This window comes from Daucus carota, chromosome 1 (assembly GCF_001625215.2).
Source record: "Daucus carota subsp. sativus chromosome 1, DH1 v3.0, whole genome shotgun sequence".
Lineage (NCBI taxonomy): Eukaryota > Viridiplantae > Streptophyta > Magnoliopsida > Apiales > Apiaceae > Daucus > Daucus carota.
The window spans coordinates 53,984,791-54,003,368 of NC_030381.2; the positions used below are offsets into that span (position 1 = coordinate 53,984,791).

Below are 18,578 nucleotides of genomic sequence, written 5' to 3' on the forward strand. Positions count from 1 at the left end.
GTATTAAAATATAATTTTAAAATTGAGTTTTAGTTATTATTTTAAAAACAAATACAAAACAAAGACGAGATTGCATTTTTCTGAAAAAAAATAAATGAAAGACGAATTTGTGTTTTGTAGTGACATCGAGAATCATATTTCAGAATCGTGAGAAGGTTGTGATAATTGAATTTTTTCTTAAAGATGAACCGGCATGGGAACAATTTGTGAGTCATATTATAATAATTATTTAGACGATTTTTCATTTACTTCATTATTTTCAAGTTTTTTACATAAATTTTACAATTCTAACACATTATAATTTTATAATAATAATAATATTAATATACACATATATAATATTTAAATAATTATAAATAAATCACAATAAAAAGTATAAATTCATGTTATCATTATCTCATGAACTCAATTAATTATTTCGATCAATATTTGCAAAATAAATAAAAACTTAGAAATATAACCCGATCCAAACGAAATGCTACAAACCCTCCCAAATTATTTTTAAACAAACAAAACCCAAATAGATCTAATCCAAGTCACTCGATCACACTAATAAAAAAACTATACATACATATACACACAGAGATCCACACCTAACGAGCCAAGCACAGCACAACTTAGCAGATCTATACATAATCAATGGAGTCTTCAGGCGGATCAGAGAGAGATAAATTGAATTCATCGTCTACACCTGTTCCTTCCGTTGCTAATTTCTGGAAAGGTATAAAAAATTAGTAATTACAAATTAAAATTTTATTTATATGTTTAATTTTAGTTGTGGAATTCAAATGCGCTCGCTTCGTTATTGTTTTAACTTGAATGAGTTATGTATGTGTGTTTATACATGCTCGTTAACTGTTTTATACTTGTTTGATCACTCCGTTTTAACTTTCGAGTATCGCTTCGTGTTTGCGTGTTTGTTGTATGTTTATGCAGAGAAATTATTAGTTTGTAGTTTGTTGCGATTTTTCTAAGTAATCGCAGAATTAAATGCTTTCGTTCCGTGATTGGTTAACTGCTCGATGCTGGTGTATGTTAATTAAAATTTACCAACGTAGCCTGCTAACTGCCGAGTATAAGTTAGTAAATTGTGTATAGTGAAATTTTGATGGTTTATATAGGTGAATTAGGTTTGTAGTAGTTTATTATAAAGTATGATTTAGGTTCGATTATAAATTGTATTTTAGAGGATGTTGTACATGTATTATGTATAGCGAAGGTTTTTAAGTCTAAGATGGTTTGTAATGGAAATTCGATATATATATGTGTGTGTGTGTGTGTGTGTGTGTAAAGTTGTATATGAATTCAAGAATGTATATGATGTATAATGCGCGGTTGAGTATGAGATGCTTATGTTTGTTAATTTGTTTTTACAGAGTTTGATTTAGAGAAGGAAAGAAGTGTGCTCGATGAACAAGGGCTTAAGATTGCCGAGAATCAGGAGAACAGCCAGAAGAATAGACGGAAACTCGCTGAGAGCACCAGAGGTTTGCACGTTTTACTCTATATTTGTATCAGTGTTTTGGTTCTTGAAGAAATGGAAAGCAAATGAAGTTAATATATTAATGTCATATTTGATTTTCTAGATATCCGTTTCTTTGTTTAGCATAATTTTGCAAATACAGGACTTACTGAAATGTATATAAGGGTTTAGGTGTTCTGTTTGGGTGAGACTCCCGTAATATAATAAATCGTGATGACAGGATTTAAGAAAGCATCGGCGGAAGAAAAGTTGAGCATGTTCAACACTCTACTAAAGGGTTACCAAGAAGAGGTTGATAACCTTACTAAGAGAGCAAAATTTGGAGAAAATGCTTTCCTAAATATCTACCAAAAGCTTTATGAGGCTCCGGATCCTTATCCAGTTCTTTCTTCGATTGCAGTGAGTTGTATATTGCACTTACTATCTTCCTCTATTTTTTGCGAGTGCTTATTAAATCCCGACAAGGATGCCTAGTATCATGAAATTTGAATACCCCGAGCACCGTGCTTCCTGGTAAACATGAATTTGGTGTATGCAGGAGAAAGATGTTAAATTGATGGAAATAGAGTCTGAAAATCGTAAAATGAAGGTTGAGCTCGAGGAATTCAGAACTGAAGCAACTCATCTGAAAAATCAACAAGCAACAATTAGACGACTTGAAGAGCGTATCCGGCAGTTAGAGCAACAGGTCATTCTATGTCAGAAATATCTTAAATTAAATTTATATAGAACTGATGTTTGCACCTACCAAGGCACACATGTTATTTTTCTGCTGTATTTCTTACTGAATTGTCAGTGGAGATGATTACTGTACAAACATGAACCTGATTTCATGCTCAAGTTCTTTCTCATACTCTAGGATCGTAAACTGTAAATTTCAACTATTAAGTCTGTACCTTTAAGTAATTATACAAGATGTGTATCTGAATAATTTCCTTCTCTTTCACTCCGCATGATTGTGCATTCTACAATCTATATAGTGCGGGATACTTTTCTACATTTTTAATGTACTGAAATATTATGCCACCAGTATTACTTAATTGTCTTGCTAAGTTCTTCCTTGGCAATTTAGGAATAAAAATCAACATTCCACATGGGATGACATGTTCGCACATGAGATGGTTATTTATCCATGCTAAGCTGCTAATATCAAAAGTTCTTTTTTATATGATTGTAGATGGAAGAGAAAGTGAAGGAAGTTGTGGAAATTAAGCAACGCAGTTTGGCAGAAGAGAACCAAAAATCATTAGAGGTTTTAAAAGAAAGGTGTGAAATTCTTACGTTGATTTAGCATAGTCACTGGGCATGTTATATATATATATATATATATATATATATTATAAATTATAAGGAATACTATTGATTTTTGTTTAACTTATATATATAGAGAAAAACTTGACATGAAGCTAGGAAATGGAAGCACAATTTTTTTATTTTTTTTTTTGTGTTCAAATCTGACACATCTGAATGGCAAAATATTATCAAATTTTGGCCTTTAATCCTTTCTTAGATGTGAAAATAGGTGTTTGAATTCACTTTAACATACCTAATTTTACTTTCGCTAGTGCTAAAGAGTGGCAAATTTTTGGTAAGGAAAATGGGGGAAATAAGCAGTCACCTAATGTCTGAACCTGAAGGGTTGTTTGAAAACTGTTTCTGCTGCTAGTCTTCACATACACGCTCATTTATAGTTTGTAATGATCATTCTATATATACATCTAGCATAAATTTCTGTTTGACGATTAATAGGTAAAATATTTTTAAAAAGCTTATGTAGTAACAAATTGCTTTGGATCTTTTGGGGATGTTGATTTGAATATGTAACATTTTGGGTTTTTGTACAACACTTGGATTGTGTTTCTTATGAAATGTGTTTCTTTCTTGTTACTTTAAACAGTTGTCTTGTTGATGCAGGGAGCAATTGCTGCAGGATCAGTTACGACAAGCTCAGGATAGTGTTTCCAACATGCAAAAGTTACATGAACTTGCTCAGAGCCAGCTATTTGAATATCGTGCACAATCTGGTAAAATTTCTAGTTTTACATACTAGTAAACCAGATGGGTTTTGTAGTGTAAGAAGACCTGTATAAGCTGCATGTCCTAATTCATCTTCATATCAATAAGTGCGCAATCTTTTAGTACTTGTTTCTGCAATTATATCTTACATCATTATTTCAAAATTTCAGAGGAAGATAGAGCAGCAAAGCAGTCAGAAGTTAATCTATTAATGGATGAAGTTGAGCGGGCTCAGACTCGACTTTTGAGTCTAGAGAGAGAGAAGGTAATGACACATTTGTTTACTTCTTAATGAAGATGAACGTGGTGTATCTTAATAATTCTGACGAGTCAGATTGTTTGGTTTTTATATCCCATGTTTTGAACTATTTATAAATAGCTGATGCACTTAGATTGAACATTGAAGCAGAGATGTACGCGCGTAACCCGTCTATACCCCTTTATCATACATAATTACATAAACATATGTGATACATGTATTCTAGAGTAGTTTTGTTATCATTTTATCATTTTATTATGTTAATTTGTTTCTTGATTATTATATTAAAAATAATTTTCACATATAGTTAAAGCTTTAATAGTTGTTATTGGAGTTAACGTAAATATAAAATTAATTTTTTTCTAAACTACTAATTCAGTTATCTATTTATTTGTCACACACAGTCACACACACACACACACATGTAGATATAATAGAAGTTGCATCCTTATGAAGTTACATGTTATGTAAGTGGAATATATAAATAGTTTGTCAAATAATATTATTAGTGTAGAAGAAAAAAATAGGTAAACAATATTATTTAACTGTATGAAAATTTAATGCAGAAGTGGTATTTTGTTCAGTACGATAAACAGTGTTAGGTGAAGCATTAGCTCTTGATATGTTACTACCTGAGAACCAGCAAGATGAGATGTATAAAATAATATCACAATGTATAATATATTTTATTTACAATAATTATATATTGTAGACACTGTTGTTATGATTATATATATTGTTCTTTAATAAATATATATTACGAGTTCATGTATAGATATGATTATAATATGTAACTATGAGTTCATAATAAAGATTATGTAATATACATTTTTACACATAGTATCTTACATCTCATTTATACATTCTGAACTCAATATATGTAACTTATAAATGGCTACTACAAGGAGAAAGAGGGAAGAAAATAGAAAGAGCAAAAATGCTTGATAGAAAATAGAATTTATAAATGCAGAAAACAAAAATGCAAAAAGATGCCTGTAGAAAACACGAGAAGTTGACATACAGAATGTTGCTTGGTAAAATTGGTCAAGGAGTTGTGAGTATGTTAAACACTCTACTAAGCTTTTTAGTTTAAACCATTTATAATGAACTGGGTAAAAGCATATGCGGGTCACAGAAAGCAGGTATGGGTTTGGGAACATGGAATCCAGTATGCCTTGCTTTTTCCTGCAACGCTCATAGGTACTGATGGAAACAGACTGATTTAGTCAAAATTTGTGAACTGTGTGGAGAAATAATTATTGATCTGAGAACAAAATATTACCAAATATTTCATTACAAGAAGCTTTTAGGTGTTGCTATCTGTAAACAACCTTTGAGATACCAGAAGCACACTCGTGCAGTTTTGCCCACAAAATATGTCAGAAGCTAGATATCAAATAACGCATGGTCTTCTGTGTGACAAGCACACACAAATATGCACATGAGCCCATGCAGCTAGACCTCTAAAGAATTGTTGGCAGTAGTAATAATATGAAACTAAATGTCCATAGCCTCAAGGTGGCTGGTTTGGACTCTTATACTGTGGGCCATACTGTGTAAGAAATGCCCATGAAAGCCATATCCACTGAAAACTGAATATATATGACTGTTGCAAAACTAAATTTTCTGAATTTTGTATGTTGCGGAGTAATGGACGAAAGCCGCTTAGAAATCAATTTTCCAACCTTCAGAATTCACATTTTACAAGCACTATATAATTGACATAACGTTTTCTTTCTCTGTTTTCATTAGTGGGGTTGGTTGCCTCTAGTAATTTGTTACTTTTCTGCCAGGGTGTTCTACGTTCGCAGTTACAAACAGTGAACGAAGAGCATGGAAATGATAAAAGGTGCTTTTCTCTTTTTTTAGATTTGTATATTGTTTTTTATTTACTGGAAATCTCTTTTTTAGTAGTTCAGTATCAAGTATCAACTATGAAACTACTCATGATTATGACAGCTGGCCAGTTTTCAAACTTCCTATCAATTTGATTGTACAAATATTAGAGCTATACTTGTAACCAGTGAAACCAAAGAAAAATACCGTCTGCATGGACAAGACATTCGGAATCTTGTTGGCATTCTTGCTCATTTAAGAACCAAAGTAAAGGTGGTTCTATAAGCAACAATTAGGATGATTCTAGCAGTTCAAGTCTTGTGGGTTGGAACTATAGTAAAAGACGCTTGACATCGCCCCAATGTCTCAACTTGATACATACATTTTTTTTTTATTTTGTGGCTTTTACATTCCCCTTTATAAATCTTTTAGTACATGGGGTAAGGTAATTATGCGAATAAAGAAAAATTGAACAAATTCCAAGTCCACTGATAAATATATATCAGTATACATGATTTGGTACTCTCCATTAATCTGTCAGTTAAATGTTAAACCAAAAATAAGAGCCCGAAAAATTTGACTTCACTTAATACCCAATAGTGTTGTTAATATAAATTATAGCCAGTGCTCTCCCTCGATGCATAAACTAACATTTAGGTTGAAGTTAAAAAGTAGAAAAGAGAGTACTTTCAGTTACTTAAAATATGTTTCAAGTTACTTTAAGTATGTAATCATACGTGATATAAAATAATATTCCAAAATACTATATATATGATCAATGAGAAGGTAAGATATTGCTTTATGTTACTATCCAAATAGTACAAGAATAAGAATACTTATACTGATAAGTCGTAAAAAAATATTAATGAAACAAGTGTTTTGAATGTAGGTCAAACTGGCCTTTTTGAAGCTGTCTATGCAAGATTTTAAGTAGTTATTACCTCAAACTTGTACCCTTCTTGCTTTCATTACTCGTTGATTTAATCTTGTTCACTAAAATAAATTTACGTGACTTCAAACTTTTCAAGCATAATTTAACATTTCCAAGAAGAGCTCTAATCTATGTATTACTCTTACCCGTTACTCATTAGCATTGTTTCCCAACTTCAAGTGTACTTTTTGCTCTTGATCATCTATCTCTTCCAAGTGCTGAAATTCTTTTAGTCTTTCATACATTTACGAATTTCAGAAATCTATTGGCTTATTTATCTACGCTTTTTTTTAGTGATGATATGGATCCAAATAGCGTGCTAGAGAATTCTCTGAATGCAAAGGAAAAAGTTATTTCAGAATTAAACATGGAACTTCACAATATGGAAACCACCTTATCAGAGGAAAGAGAACAATACATGAAGGAAATCAAGAAGTTGAGTGCACTGCTCAATGAGAAGGTAAGATATTGCTTTATGTATGCTAGCTTATATGTCACCGCTTTTGCGGTGTGAGGATGCAGCTTTAAATATGTGGCAGTCGTATTATATATGTACAGGGTCCTGCTTGATAACTTACTACCCACATACATAGGGAAGTGCTGATACCATAGTCATCCAAGTGTCATGTGTATGTCATCATAAAACTCAATAGCTATGCTAGCTTTAAATAACTTTGCTAGGTCAGATGTAAAATTGATGTTGCATCATGCATGGACATAGTACAGACAGTGGTTTCAAGTTCTATAAGTATCTTGTGGCAGGCGTTGTGCATGCTTTACTCTTTTATCTCCATGCGATTTTTCTTCTATAACATTTTAGCTCATTATTAACAGGATGCTGCTCTTGTTGAAACAAAGAAAGAGCTACATGCAAGGCCGACAGAAAAGTTGGTTGATGATTTACGGAAAAAAGTTAAAATTTTGCAGGTGACTTTTTGTGTTTTTTTGCTGATGATATCTATTTTTCAAATGTTATATTGTTATTGTTATCAACTCTATCCTTGGGAACAACTGGGTCTGTGGCAGCAAATTACCTTTTAGTTTAGTGTATCTACCATATATCATCTTTAGAACACAACACTTTTTCTCTTCGTTTTCTTATGCCACTTGAGAATTGAGTGGTTACCTATATTTAAGTGGCATTAGGACTGGGAATAAATATCAGCTTGCATGATAGAATACAAGAGAAATTGTTCTTCAGCGTTTTATTTTGTACTAAAGCCTTCTCAGATGTACTAATGGAACTGAGAATAAAGAAAAAGTCTTTTGATTTGAATATTTCCACCCTGAAGTACTAAATGGCTGTAATCTCCTTATTGTGGATACTTATAAAAAACAATCTCCAAATAAGAGTAAAGGTCCTTGTTTCATCAGTTTTCGAGTTTACTTGCAAAAGGATCCTGTACCCACTATAGCATCAGTCACCTACGGCCTTGTAGGGTGAAGAGAATGATTAAAGATACAGCATATTGATAGGGAACTTGCCAACACAAATGTCCTCCCTTGACCAGGTATGACGCCTCATGAATGTCTAACTGAGTAGCAGGGACGAGGCTACATAGGGGCCAGAGGGGGCCATGGCCCCCCCCTAGGGTTGTCATTATACTAGTATATTTATATTAGAAATCTAAAAATAATATTATATTTCTACTCTCTCAGTGAGTTGAACAGTTATTTCTACACTGAAATGAACTTCCAGATGATCTTACGGGCAATCAGGAACAAGAGAACAGTATGAATCAAATTTAACAATGCGATCATTTGATATGAGAATCTTACCTAAACTACTAGTATCTGCTTCGATAATGCATTTAGTATTCATAATAGTATTAATTTTTATTCTTATACTATCTTGCCAACCAACTTTATATAATGAATGTACAGGCAGTAGGGTATAATTCAATTGAAGCCGAAGATTGGGAAGTAGCTACCAGTGGCGAAGAGTTGAGCCAGCTTGAATCTCTATTACTTGACAAGAACCGTAAAATGGAACATGAAGTTACACACTTGAAGGTATAAAAATGCTGCAGTAGTTCACTTGTCTTTAATTTTCCTTTGTCTATAATGTGCTATATCTTTTTACGCGCCTATAATTTGTTTAAAAGTTGAAAGATTTCTCCTAATTCGTGAAGATTTATTGATAGCTATCTATTAAATAATTTGGTTCGATACTCTAGTCTAACTCTTTCACTTCACTGCTTCCAGGTCAAGCTTTCTGAAACAACTTCTTTATTGGAAACAGCCGAAGGGAAAATCACAGAACTTACAGCAAAACTTAGTGAACAGCAAATGTTAATTCAGAAGTTGGAAGATGATATATCCAAGGTTTGAATAAGTAGTCCTGAATCTAAGAACTGTCAACACTTAAAATAATCTGCCTTGGCTATTCTTTCCACTTTATAATACTATTCCTTCTAATATGATTAGTAGTAGTACTTTATTGGAGTTAATTAGGGCATTTTTGCTTTATTGTGTTGTTGTCACTTGTCACTACGCTCTCTCTCTCTCTCTCTCTCTCTATATATATATATATATATATATATATATATATATATATATATATATTGTGACAGAGACAGAGCCATGAACATAGGCAGATCCTTTTTTATGCACATGTTTAAAAATTCTTTGACTACTATTATTCCTTGTCATTCAACATTCATGTGGAAAATAAATATGTCATCATGCTATTATTTCATTTTCCACATGCCTTCTTCATGGTTAGCTATTCAATATCTGTGCAGGGTTATAATGCTAAAGATCGAAAAGGTGCACTATTTGATGATTGGGAACTCCCCGAGTCCGGGACAACAGGACAATCTGACGTAAGTTTTATCTTTTATTTAATACTTTTCTCATATGAGTACATGGCATATATGATTCTCTAGCTATGAGCAGAATAAGAAGACCACAGTGTCATTGACTTTCTTTTCATCATATAAAGTATGCCGGTACTTTGCTATACATCTTGCTGGTTATAGTCCATAGGAAAGGAAATATTAATCTTTCTCTGCTTTTTCCTTGAGAGAATCTCTTCAATCCCAACTGAACTACTGCATAAAATAGAGCCTACTGGGCTATGCACGTGGATGGTCATAATTTGTATTATAATGACAAAAAATATTAGTGGATCTCAATGTCACAAAAAATGTGTGTACCTGATGTTTGTATAAATCCTGTGATGTCTTTTTACTTCTTGAATGACTTGGATAATACTTATTTTGAGTAAACAGCCGATCAAAACAAAAAGCTGGTGTTGATTGCCTGAAGTGTTTGGAATTACACATGTACAGGTTATGTAAATCTATACATCGGGGGTCCAAGTAATGCTTTTGACCTGAATATGAAATAGTTGGTCAAGTTGTGGGCTTCATCTTCAAGTCTAGGCACCAATATTTTTGCAAATATTTGCTTTAACCTATATATTATCAATGCATCTGGTCTTGGTGTTACTGTAGAATCTGTAGGCGCAATGGAAAAATATGAAAGTAACGGGTCTGTACTTCAAGGAGCCAAATCTTGTGTAGCCTTTCTAGTTTTGGGAGGATTGGAGGACGAATCTTCTTTTGGTTTTATTGTTAGTATTTGGGCAGAAAAATATTTATTATGTTTTATATAGACATTTGTGCCCATTGCTTATTGTCCATGGACTTCAGTCATCAGATGCTGGTGAGCGTGCTTACTACGCAATTGAGCATTTTATGAGTGCTTTGTTTCTGGCCTGGTTAAGTTTTTTATTGCTGATATATATGGATTAGAGTTTGGAGTTGTTTACCTTTCTGAACATTAAGTATTTGAACTTGACTTTTTGAATGTTTATCATACTCTTTTTTTGATTGTTCACCAGTAGAACTGACTTTATTAGTTGACATAGCTATATGATTTATGACATAATATGTGTAGGTCGTTTATTCTATGTTTTGAACAATACATTCTCAGTGCCCCCCCCCCCCCCCCCCCCCCCTCCCTCCCTCCCTTTTGTGTGTGTACTTGTATGTGTATTCACCTGGCTTTTAATTTACTCGTTAATTAATCTGATGTTTTTGCCTAAAATGGAAAATCTATGCTCTTCCTCCATACAGAATACAGATCAAAAACATGTTTCTTCCGAACAAGATCAGAACTCCATGCTTAAGGTTATCTGCAACCAGCGCGACCGCTTTCGGACACGTTTGAGAGAGACAGAAGAGGTCTATATTCTTTGAATATATCAGGAGTCAATTTATTACAATACCTATATTAGTTGTGTTGAGCTTTTGGGCGATTTTTTGTCAACCCCCCTCCTTGGTGGATTGATTTTCATATTTTCCATTGCTTTGTCTCTTTACTGTTTCAGGAAATCAGACAGTTAAAGGAGAAGATAGGTTCTCTGATGGCAGAGCTGGAGAAATGTAAAGCTGATAACGTAAAGCTTTATGGAAAGATACGTTATGTTCAGGACTACAATTTAGAGAAAGTTGTTTCTAGAGGTTCAAAGAAGGTGCTAGTGGCAGCTTTTATATCATAATTAAGTTTTATTTTTGTTATTTTTTTAGAGTGGAAAAGCACGTATATGCTTCTTTATTTTTGGCTCATATTTCTCTCTCATTTTTCTCAGCATGTAGATGATCTTGAAAGCGGTTTCTCCTCAGATGTGGAGTCCAAGTATAAGAAAATCTACGAGGATGATATAAATCCGTTTGCCGCATTCTCGAAAAAGGTATACAAATTTTCTTCTGCAAGTTTAATTATCTCATTTAATGAAATTCTAGATATAAAATCAAGTAATTTGCTTGTGTTGAATAGTATATATGTTATGGTCTTACCATTGTGTATAAAATATTTTTTTCCATTTATAATATGATTTAATATGTTTCCTTTGAACAGGAAAGGGATCAAAGGTACAAGGAGCTTGGTTTTAGGGATAAAATTACTCTCAGAAGTGGACGATTTCTTCTTGGAAACAAGTATGCTTCTCTGGGTTTTTGATTGGTTTTTATAACAAAACTTTATGGACTCATGCTAGTATTATATCACTGAATTTTACTGTATAATATTTATAAAACGCATCTAAACTACGCTCCCATTAGGGGTCCCAATTATACATGTATTCAGAATCAAGGAGTGCCCTACCAGTGGCTTAGGTGTTCCTAATAGAGGTTGAGAAAGAAATTTTACTACCCCTTATATCCAAAGATATACTCCATCAACTACCCAAAGAAAAATAAAAATAAAAATACAGGACCCATTTGGTTCATATGCATTAAAATATACACAGTTTTGGACTTCATTTTCTTCCACTTTTGGAGCTCCTGCAAAGTTTTCTTTGGTGCATTAATTTTTAAATCTTAATCATGTCTCTGGATGGACATAGGGTATGCAACTTATACATTGTGTTTAGTGTGTTAGTTCTTTCTCTCATACGAACTCTTTATAGCTTTTTTGTTTAGAAATTAGAAATCTAAGAAAACCTAGCTTTCTGTAATTTTCTGCCATTATGAGTTACTTGGGAAATCAAATGTGCTCCACTTGAAGCTTTATAATTAACCCAAATCAAATTGCGTGATGTTGTCACCTGAGTTTTTGGGGAGGGCTACACAATATTCTGATTGGTCACTATTAAGTATTAACAAAGTGATCTGGGCATTCTTACACTAATGTGAAGGAATTCTCACAAGTGGGAGAAGTTCATACAAGTGTTATAAATTATAATAGTTGATGTCATTTATGGTGGTTATGCTATGCTTTATTTGACTTCTGACTTCAACGATTTGCTGATATGGCAAATAATATTTTTGCAGATATGCGCGGACATTTGCATTCTTCTACACAATTGGGTTGCATGCTCTCGTATTCACTTGTCTGTATAAAATGTCAGCCTATAGCAATCTCAGGTAACTTTCTTGTAATGCTTTCGTCATTTATTAACCTTGCAGAGTTGTCAGTAATGATCAACTGAAAACTTGTATTATGCAGCCATGGTCCGGAGGAGTTCCTCGCTACAGAGAAAAATATCGATCTTCCACACGCCCTATAGTTCCTTACCCCCTCGGACACACTGGATACATTTTTGAAATTACCAGTCTGACCAAACATGTTGTAAATACTGCAAAATGAAAATCTTTTTCTTTGTAATTCCAAGCCAAACTGTAAAATGAATTGTAGAGGATATGGTAATTATATACATTTCATTAATTTTATGCAATCTTATAACAGCAATAATCTTGTAGGGAGATCAATTACTTAATTTCTCTAAACCTTCTATATACTATATGTTAGATTTTGTCTTCGGCTTCATTCTTTGTTTTGTTTTTCAATAGTAGAATTGTTAACAAAACAAGCTTTTAAAGTGTCGAATGCAATTGATCTTGACATATCAGGTCATACTTTGGCTACAACTACATACCCTTTTTAATTGATAATCCGAATTTAATTACAGTATGGAAAATAAATAACAGAAAAATTCTATTAAATTTATGGAAGAGTAGGTTAAATTTATAAAATTATTTGATGAATTGTGGTATTTGCTTTCTTTTCTGAAATTAAATTTGACCAATTACTGGTGCTTTTGGATTCTAAAGTAGTTTTAAAAATTTCTCAGTTATTTTTTAATAAATATTTTATTAATATATCAATTATATTTTGATTTGATTAAATATTTCAGATTCATTTAAATAATTTTAGATAAAGTTTTGATAAATCCTGAATTAATCGACTATCAGTTCTGATTATCTAATTCTACTATATCCCAGAGTAATAATAACATAATTCGGAGAACGTTGTGATAAGTCGCTTTAAAATCATAAATCATGAAACAGATTCTCTAATTTTGCCAGCTATTGAAGAAGTGTATTAGAAAAAGAAGAGAGCTTCGATTGGGGTGATGATAAACATAAACGATGATACAGAGAGAAGTAGATTTGGATAAAGATATAAATGAGTTCATAACTTTTTACTCAACGTGTCCTCTTTCACCGCTACGTGTCACCACCTGGCTTCTTCGTTCCACTCGTTCATCATACACTTTTGTTCACTTGTGTAAACACGACATACATACACGCTTTCTGCTAACTCTCTGCTCGATGAAGCTTCCAACTTCGATTGTACGTGAACTCTCTCTCTCTCTCTCTCTCAATATACGCACTAAATGCATATTATGGATTAGTAATCTCTCACTGATTGTTTAATATGGATTAGTAATCTCCCTCTCTACCTCTCTACCAATCTCTCCCTCCCTCCCTCCCTCCCTCCCTCCCTCCCTCTCTCTCTCTCTCTCTCTCTCCCTCTCTACCAATCTCTCCCTCCCTCCCTCTCTCTCTCTCTCTCTCTCTCTCTCCCTCTCCCTCTCTACCAATCTCTCCCTCCCTCCCTCCCTCCCTCTCTCTCTCTCTCTCTCTCTCTCTCTCTCCCCCCCCCCCTCTCCCTCCCTCCCTCTCGTAATAATTTTAGCAATTTGAGCTTCTAGGGCTATTGTGTGTTTATTTGTGTTTGTTATATATTAATTGAGCTACAAATTAATCTTGATATTGTTGGAACTTCGTTATGTGTTTCTATATTTTCCTCTGGTCTAATTATAAGATTGGGGGTATTACAAGTTAGATTTATATTACTTCTGTTCAGTATAAGTTGTTGTAGATAGTTAGACAATTGTAATTATTAGACATAAAAATGTGCTTTTCAGTGGACTATAAGTTGATTTATATCCATTTAGCAGGTGCTTGATAAGAAATCGAACTGCATTGGTTCGCCTATAGTGTACAATCAGAATCCCGGCTTTTGCGTTGAATTTGTTCTGTCTGACGTAAGATGATTAGTAATTGATATAGGTGCTACCATTATGAATTTGACGTATAATTGATTATAAATAGCAATTCATACTTGTCTGAATGTAGAGTGGAAACGGAAGGCGATAAATAATGATGTAGGTGCTACCAATATGGGATTCGACGAGTGACTGTTTATAAATTTCTATATTTAGCGTGCAAATGAGATTCTAATCCTTTGTGAAAATGATAACACTCGGTTTCATGAGTGGTAGTACTAGTTTGACAACGTAACGATTGCAGACGTGCAATTGCATTAGCATGATAATGTTTACATTCTAGTGTAATGAATATAGTATATGTAATATGAATATATCTGCATGAAGTTGTCAATTATCTGCACATCCTGATACAATCTAGTTTTCCGTAGCATTGCAAATCGTACAACAGTCAATATACCTCTAAAAATCTGTTTGGAATTATGTGAACAAAACAATGCACAGTGACCTTTAAATGGTAGGTGTCAGCTTTTAGTTTCGGCCATTAATTAATGCGGTTATATACGACAATATCCATTATTCCGACACCAGTCCTACATAGAACTACATATTGTGTTAAAAAAAACAAATCTAAAACAACATTGCGTATGGACCAAGTAAGAAAGGTTAAGATATCATCATTTGAAATATTTATAATGCTTTATGTTGTGTTTAAGAACATATCACAAGGCCTTGTCATGTCGTGATTTGTCTGTTTTGCTTTTGCATATCCAATTCAACCAGCAGATTTGTACTTGCACATATTTATCTTAAATAACTTTACAAAAATATAATTTGAATTGTTAGCTTGTCTTAAGATCCTCAATTACCTGTGCAGGATTTAGCATTCAAGTTATACTGGATATGTAGTTAGCCGTGATCAAGTAGCATTGGTAGATGATGGACGTGATATCCGCATTTGTAGAATTGGTATCTGCCTTGATAGTCCTGGTTACGTTACCTTTGTCGTTATTTGTATCATCTTGTAGATTGGGTGTCAAATGTACTTTAATAGTTATCAGCACATTGGTGGAACTGTTGACGGCAGCTATCTTCCTGCATGTACACATATTCTGGAGACTTTTGGTCTGGACTGGTGCTCTTTTATCTCTTCCTGGACGACTTTTAAATGCACTACACAGGAATAGGCTGGTCAGTCAACTGGCATGACCATCCTCCTTACTGCCATGCTTTCTCCTAATGTCCTTTTTCCTCTTTTTTTTGCTGATTTTGCATGGCTTCCTTTTTATACGTCATGTTACCTTTTTCCTGGCAATTATCTAGAGATTGCCAAGCATTTTTAAGATCATTTATTACTTAATGTTGCCATATATGGGAAACAAAAAATCAATTAGTATTAGTGGTTTCTGGTGCCTCCACAAAAGAGGATAAACAGATCATTGGAATTTCACTATACCTATTCTGCACTTGAAATGCATAAATCATGTTACAATCATAGAATGGAACAATGGATAGATAATGAAGGTCCAGCTATAGTCTGTGAACTGTCTCATCTCTCTCTGTGTGTGTGTGGGGCGTCTTTGCACCTTAATTTAGTTTAGGGGAGTTCCATATGATGCAGGATTGGAGAGCCTCAGAAAACTTGTTCCGTACAATTTCGTAGCCTTTATAAGCTGTTAAACTATTTAGCGGCTATGTAATGTTCTATATCGTCCTTCTTCTAGTATCTGATTAATGATTAGATTGAATGATAATTATCTTTGAGATTCATATTTGCATTGTGATGGTAATGGGGCTGATAAATATCTACTGTACCAGTTCCATAGAATCCTTCAGAAATATATAACTTTTGGTCCTCAGATGGTGAGGTAGTATTGACGCCGAGAAGTCTGTCCACGCTACTGGGCCATGTCACTTGGATTAGTTTGTTGTATGGTTATATGATTAGGATTTCTTTAGATGATTAATTAGTCAGGAGATTGGCTCTTGCTATTGGAGTACCGGTATTGAATTTATTCAAATAAGATAGTTTAAGAAGGCTACACTGGATATTGTTAATTGTATAATGGGAGAGTAAACAGCCTCTTTAGGAGAAAAAAATGTAATTAAGAGCGGATATCAGAAAGTTTAATCTGGATCTTGATTTGTTAAAGTTACCAGAAAACAGTCATTTTTGTTTGTTGTCCCAATGCCATCCGTAATGCAGTACTTTATTGTTCAAGGATTACACTTCTCTATATATGTTGGTCATTTAAGCTTCTCTCGTCTGTAAGCCTTATTGTTCTTCAGTTCTGTCTCCTTTTTATCGGAAATGGTGGTTTTCTTTATAGATTGGTTGCATCTTATTATGTTTGAGACCATGTTTTGTTCTAACTAGTTTACAACGATGCTTGTAACATGCAGATGGAGATGCATCTCCAGGAGATGCAAGATGTACTGGAGACCATTCTTTTGGAAAAAAAGCAACTTAAAGAACGATTAAAGACGGCTATTAAAGACCGGAGGATGATGGAGGTGATGCTAGCAGAACTGGAAGAGGAACATGACCAAGCAATTGTGAAGATCGAATCATTAGAGAGTGAGGTAATCTGATTTAAATTTTGGATGTTCGGTATATTGGTATGTTTACTATACAGTGCATAAATTACGTAGTTTGTATTTGAGCTATAGTTACTCTATTCATTCTGGTAAGTTGCTGGGGATAACAAATAACAAATCATTAGAGACTGTCTGTAACTTGTTATCCTCTCTTCTATGGATTTAAATTACAACTTCCATCCCAGATAACCCGCAATAGGAGGACTCTGTGCTTTTGGTGTTACTGGAATGTTGAATATTGTGAATTAGGACTGAGTTGTTATGCTTTTGAACAGTTGCAAGGTATGAAGAATGAGATAGATCAGCTGAAGGAGGTTAAAGAGAAGTCACTGGGGAGCTCCAGAGACCTTGCAGATACAATCAGCAATCAGAGTGCCATCGATGCTGACAAGTTTGCTATTGCGCATGAGGTATACACATGGAAACCAAGTGGTCATGGTTCTGATCTGGCCCTGCATAGCTTGCTGCAGAAAGATATCCGTGAAGACGATAGCAAACTTAAGCCTGCAATGCAGCATTTTGTGAAAGATAAATCAAAATCCAGTCCAACTGCAATTCCATATAAATCCACTTCTATCTCAAAGCATTCAGATGTTGATGAAGTACTTCACCGTCGAAGAGAAGTTGCCCTTTCTCAGAGCCTTTTCAGTGCTATATTATCGCTACTGGTTGCAATGGTTATTTGGAAAGCGGAAGACCCTTGCATGCCACTTGTAGTAGCTCTTTTCTCCGTAGTTGGAGTGTCACTGAAAAGCGTGGTCCACTTCTTCTCTACCATAGAAAACAAACCGGCTTCCGATGCAGTTACCCTCTTAAGCATCAGTTGGTTTCTTCTTGGCACACTCACTTATCCTACACTGCCAAAGGCTGTTCGCATGTATGGTCCTGCAGTATACAAGATTTCCAATCAGCTGGTAAAATCTCTTGGTTTTTCGTACTAGTCTTTGACTTTCAGTTCATGCTACCATGTACCGTAGACATTAGTCGTTAGCTTTTCTTTTCTCAAGTGTATTTTTGTCTCAACAGCTTCTCATTTAGGGACATTCACTATTTGGGAGATGGTGTTCTTTCTTTCAGAGTAAATAGACAACAAAGTGTGTCTCGAGTTTTCTCAAGTCCAATCCTTGTTACAACAGATTTAAGTGTTCACTTTATTTGTGTGATATGTTGATTGTTAAATACTTAAATGCTGAATAGGGTAACATCAAAATTAGATGGAGAAGAAAATTTCTTTTGGGAAAGTTTCTGTTTTCTTTATTGTTTCCACTCCATTTCAACTTTTTGTTTGGCCTATCATATTCTTCTTTCTTTTAAGAGACATCCGTCAGTTTGGCCTATCTGATGAGTAGCCTATCAGTTTCTGTCCATCTCTATCTTGAAGAAACGAGTAGCCTATCAGTTTCTGTCCATCTCTATCTTGAAGAAACGAATCAAGCTTTCGAGGGTATTCATATGATCCTAACTTGACGAATCAAGGTTTTCGAGAGTGGTTCTGAATGTCATATGTGTTGAAGTGGATCAAATTCCGAGTCTTTTCTAGAAAATCAGATAGAGCTCCAAATCTTGAATTCGAAAATAAATTGAAGTATACTAACTCAAATATGATATAGCACATGCTTCTAAAAGATCTTTGTTGTTACCGTTGGAGCTCCCAAACAATCTTTATTTTTTTTTACAATGCAGGCTTATATGCGTTACAACTTAAATATGTGTT

The 18,578-nt window shown here is 34.0% G+C and overlaps 2 protein-coding genes across 3 annotated transcripts; both read left to right on the forward strand.

Annotated features, from left to right (window-relative positions):
* The first annotated feature begins 512 nt into the window (after positions 1-512).
* Positions 513-12,801, forward strand: LOC108205261 (protein CASP). The gene is made up of 19 exons (XM_017375146.2): positions 513-721; positions 1,377-1,487; positions 1,704-1,882; positions 2,022-2,171; positions 2,661-2,749; positions 3,398-3,507; positions 3,670-3,764; positions 5,552-5,607; positions 6,820-6,985; positions 7,360-7,452; positions 8,410-8,538; positions 8,731-8,850; positions 9,270-9,350; positions 10,608-10,715; positions 10,862-11,005; positions 11,123-11,224; positions 11,392-11,471; positions 12,306-12,398; positions 12,481-12,801. Exons 1-19 carry the CDS (start codon positions 640-642, stop codon positions 12,539-12,541), a joined length of 2,049 nt encoding a protein of 682 aa, XP_017230635.1. The 5' UTR covers positions 513-639; the 3' UTR covers positions 12,542-12,801.
* A 525-nt stretch (positions 12,802-13,326) lies between these two features.
* On the forward strand, positions 13,327-17,985 carry LOC108205293 (uncharacterized). 2 transcript variants are annotated; one of them, XM_017375197.2, is made up of 4 exons: positions 13,327-13,607; positions 15,144-15,457; positions 16,670-16,849; positions 17,140-17,985. In XM_017375197.2, the coding sequence occupies exons 2-4, from the start codon at positions 15,203-15,205 to the stop codon at positions 17,803-17,805; spliced, it is 1,101 nt and encodes a 366-aa protein (XP_017230686.1). In that variant the 5' UTR covers positions 13,327-13,607; positions 15,144-15,202; the 3' UTR covers positions 17,806-17,985. The 2 variants fall into 2 exon arrangements, with proteins under 2 accessions (XP_017230686.1, XP_063942175.1); XM_064086105.1 differs by lacking the exon at positions 13,327-13,607 and having other exon boundaries at positions 13,946-15,457.
* The last annotated feature ends 593 nt before the right edge of the window (positions 17,986-18,578 follow it).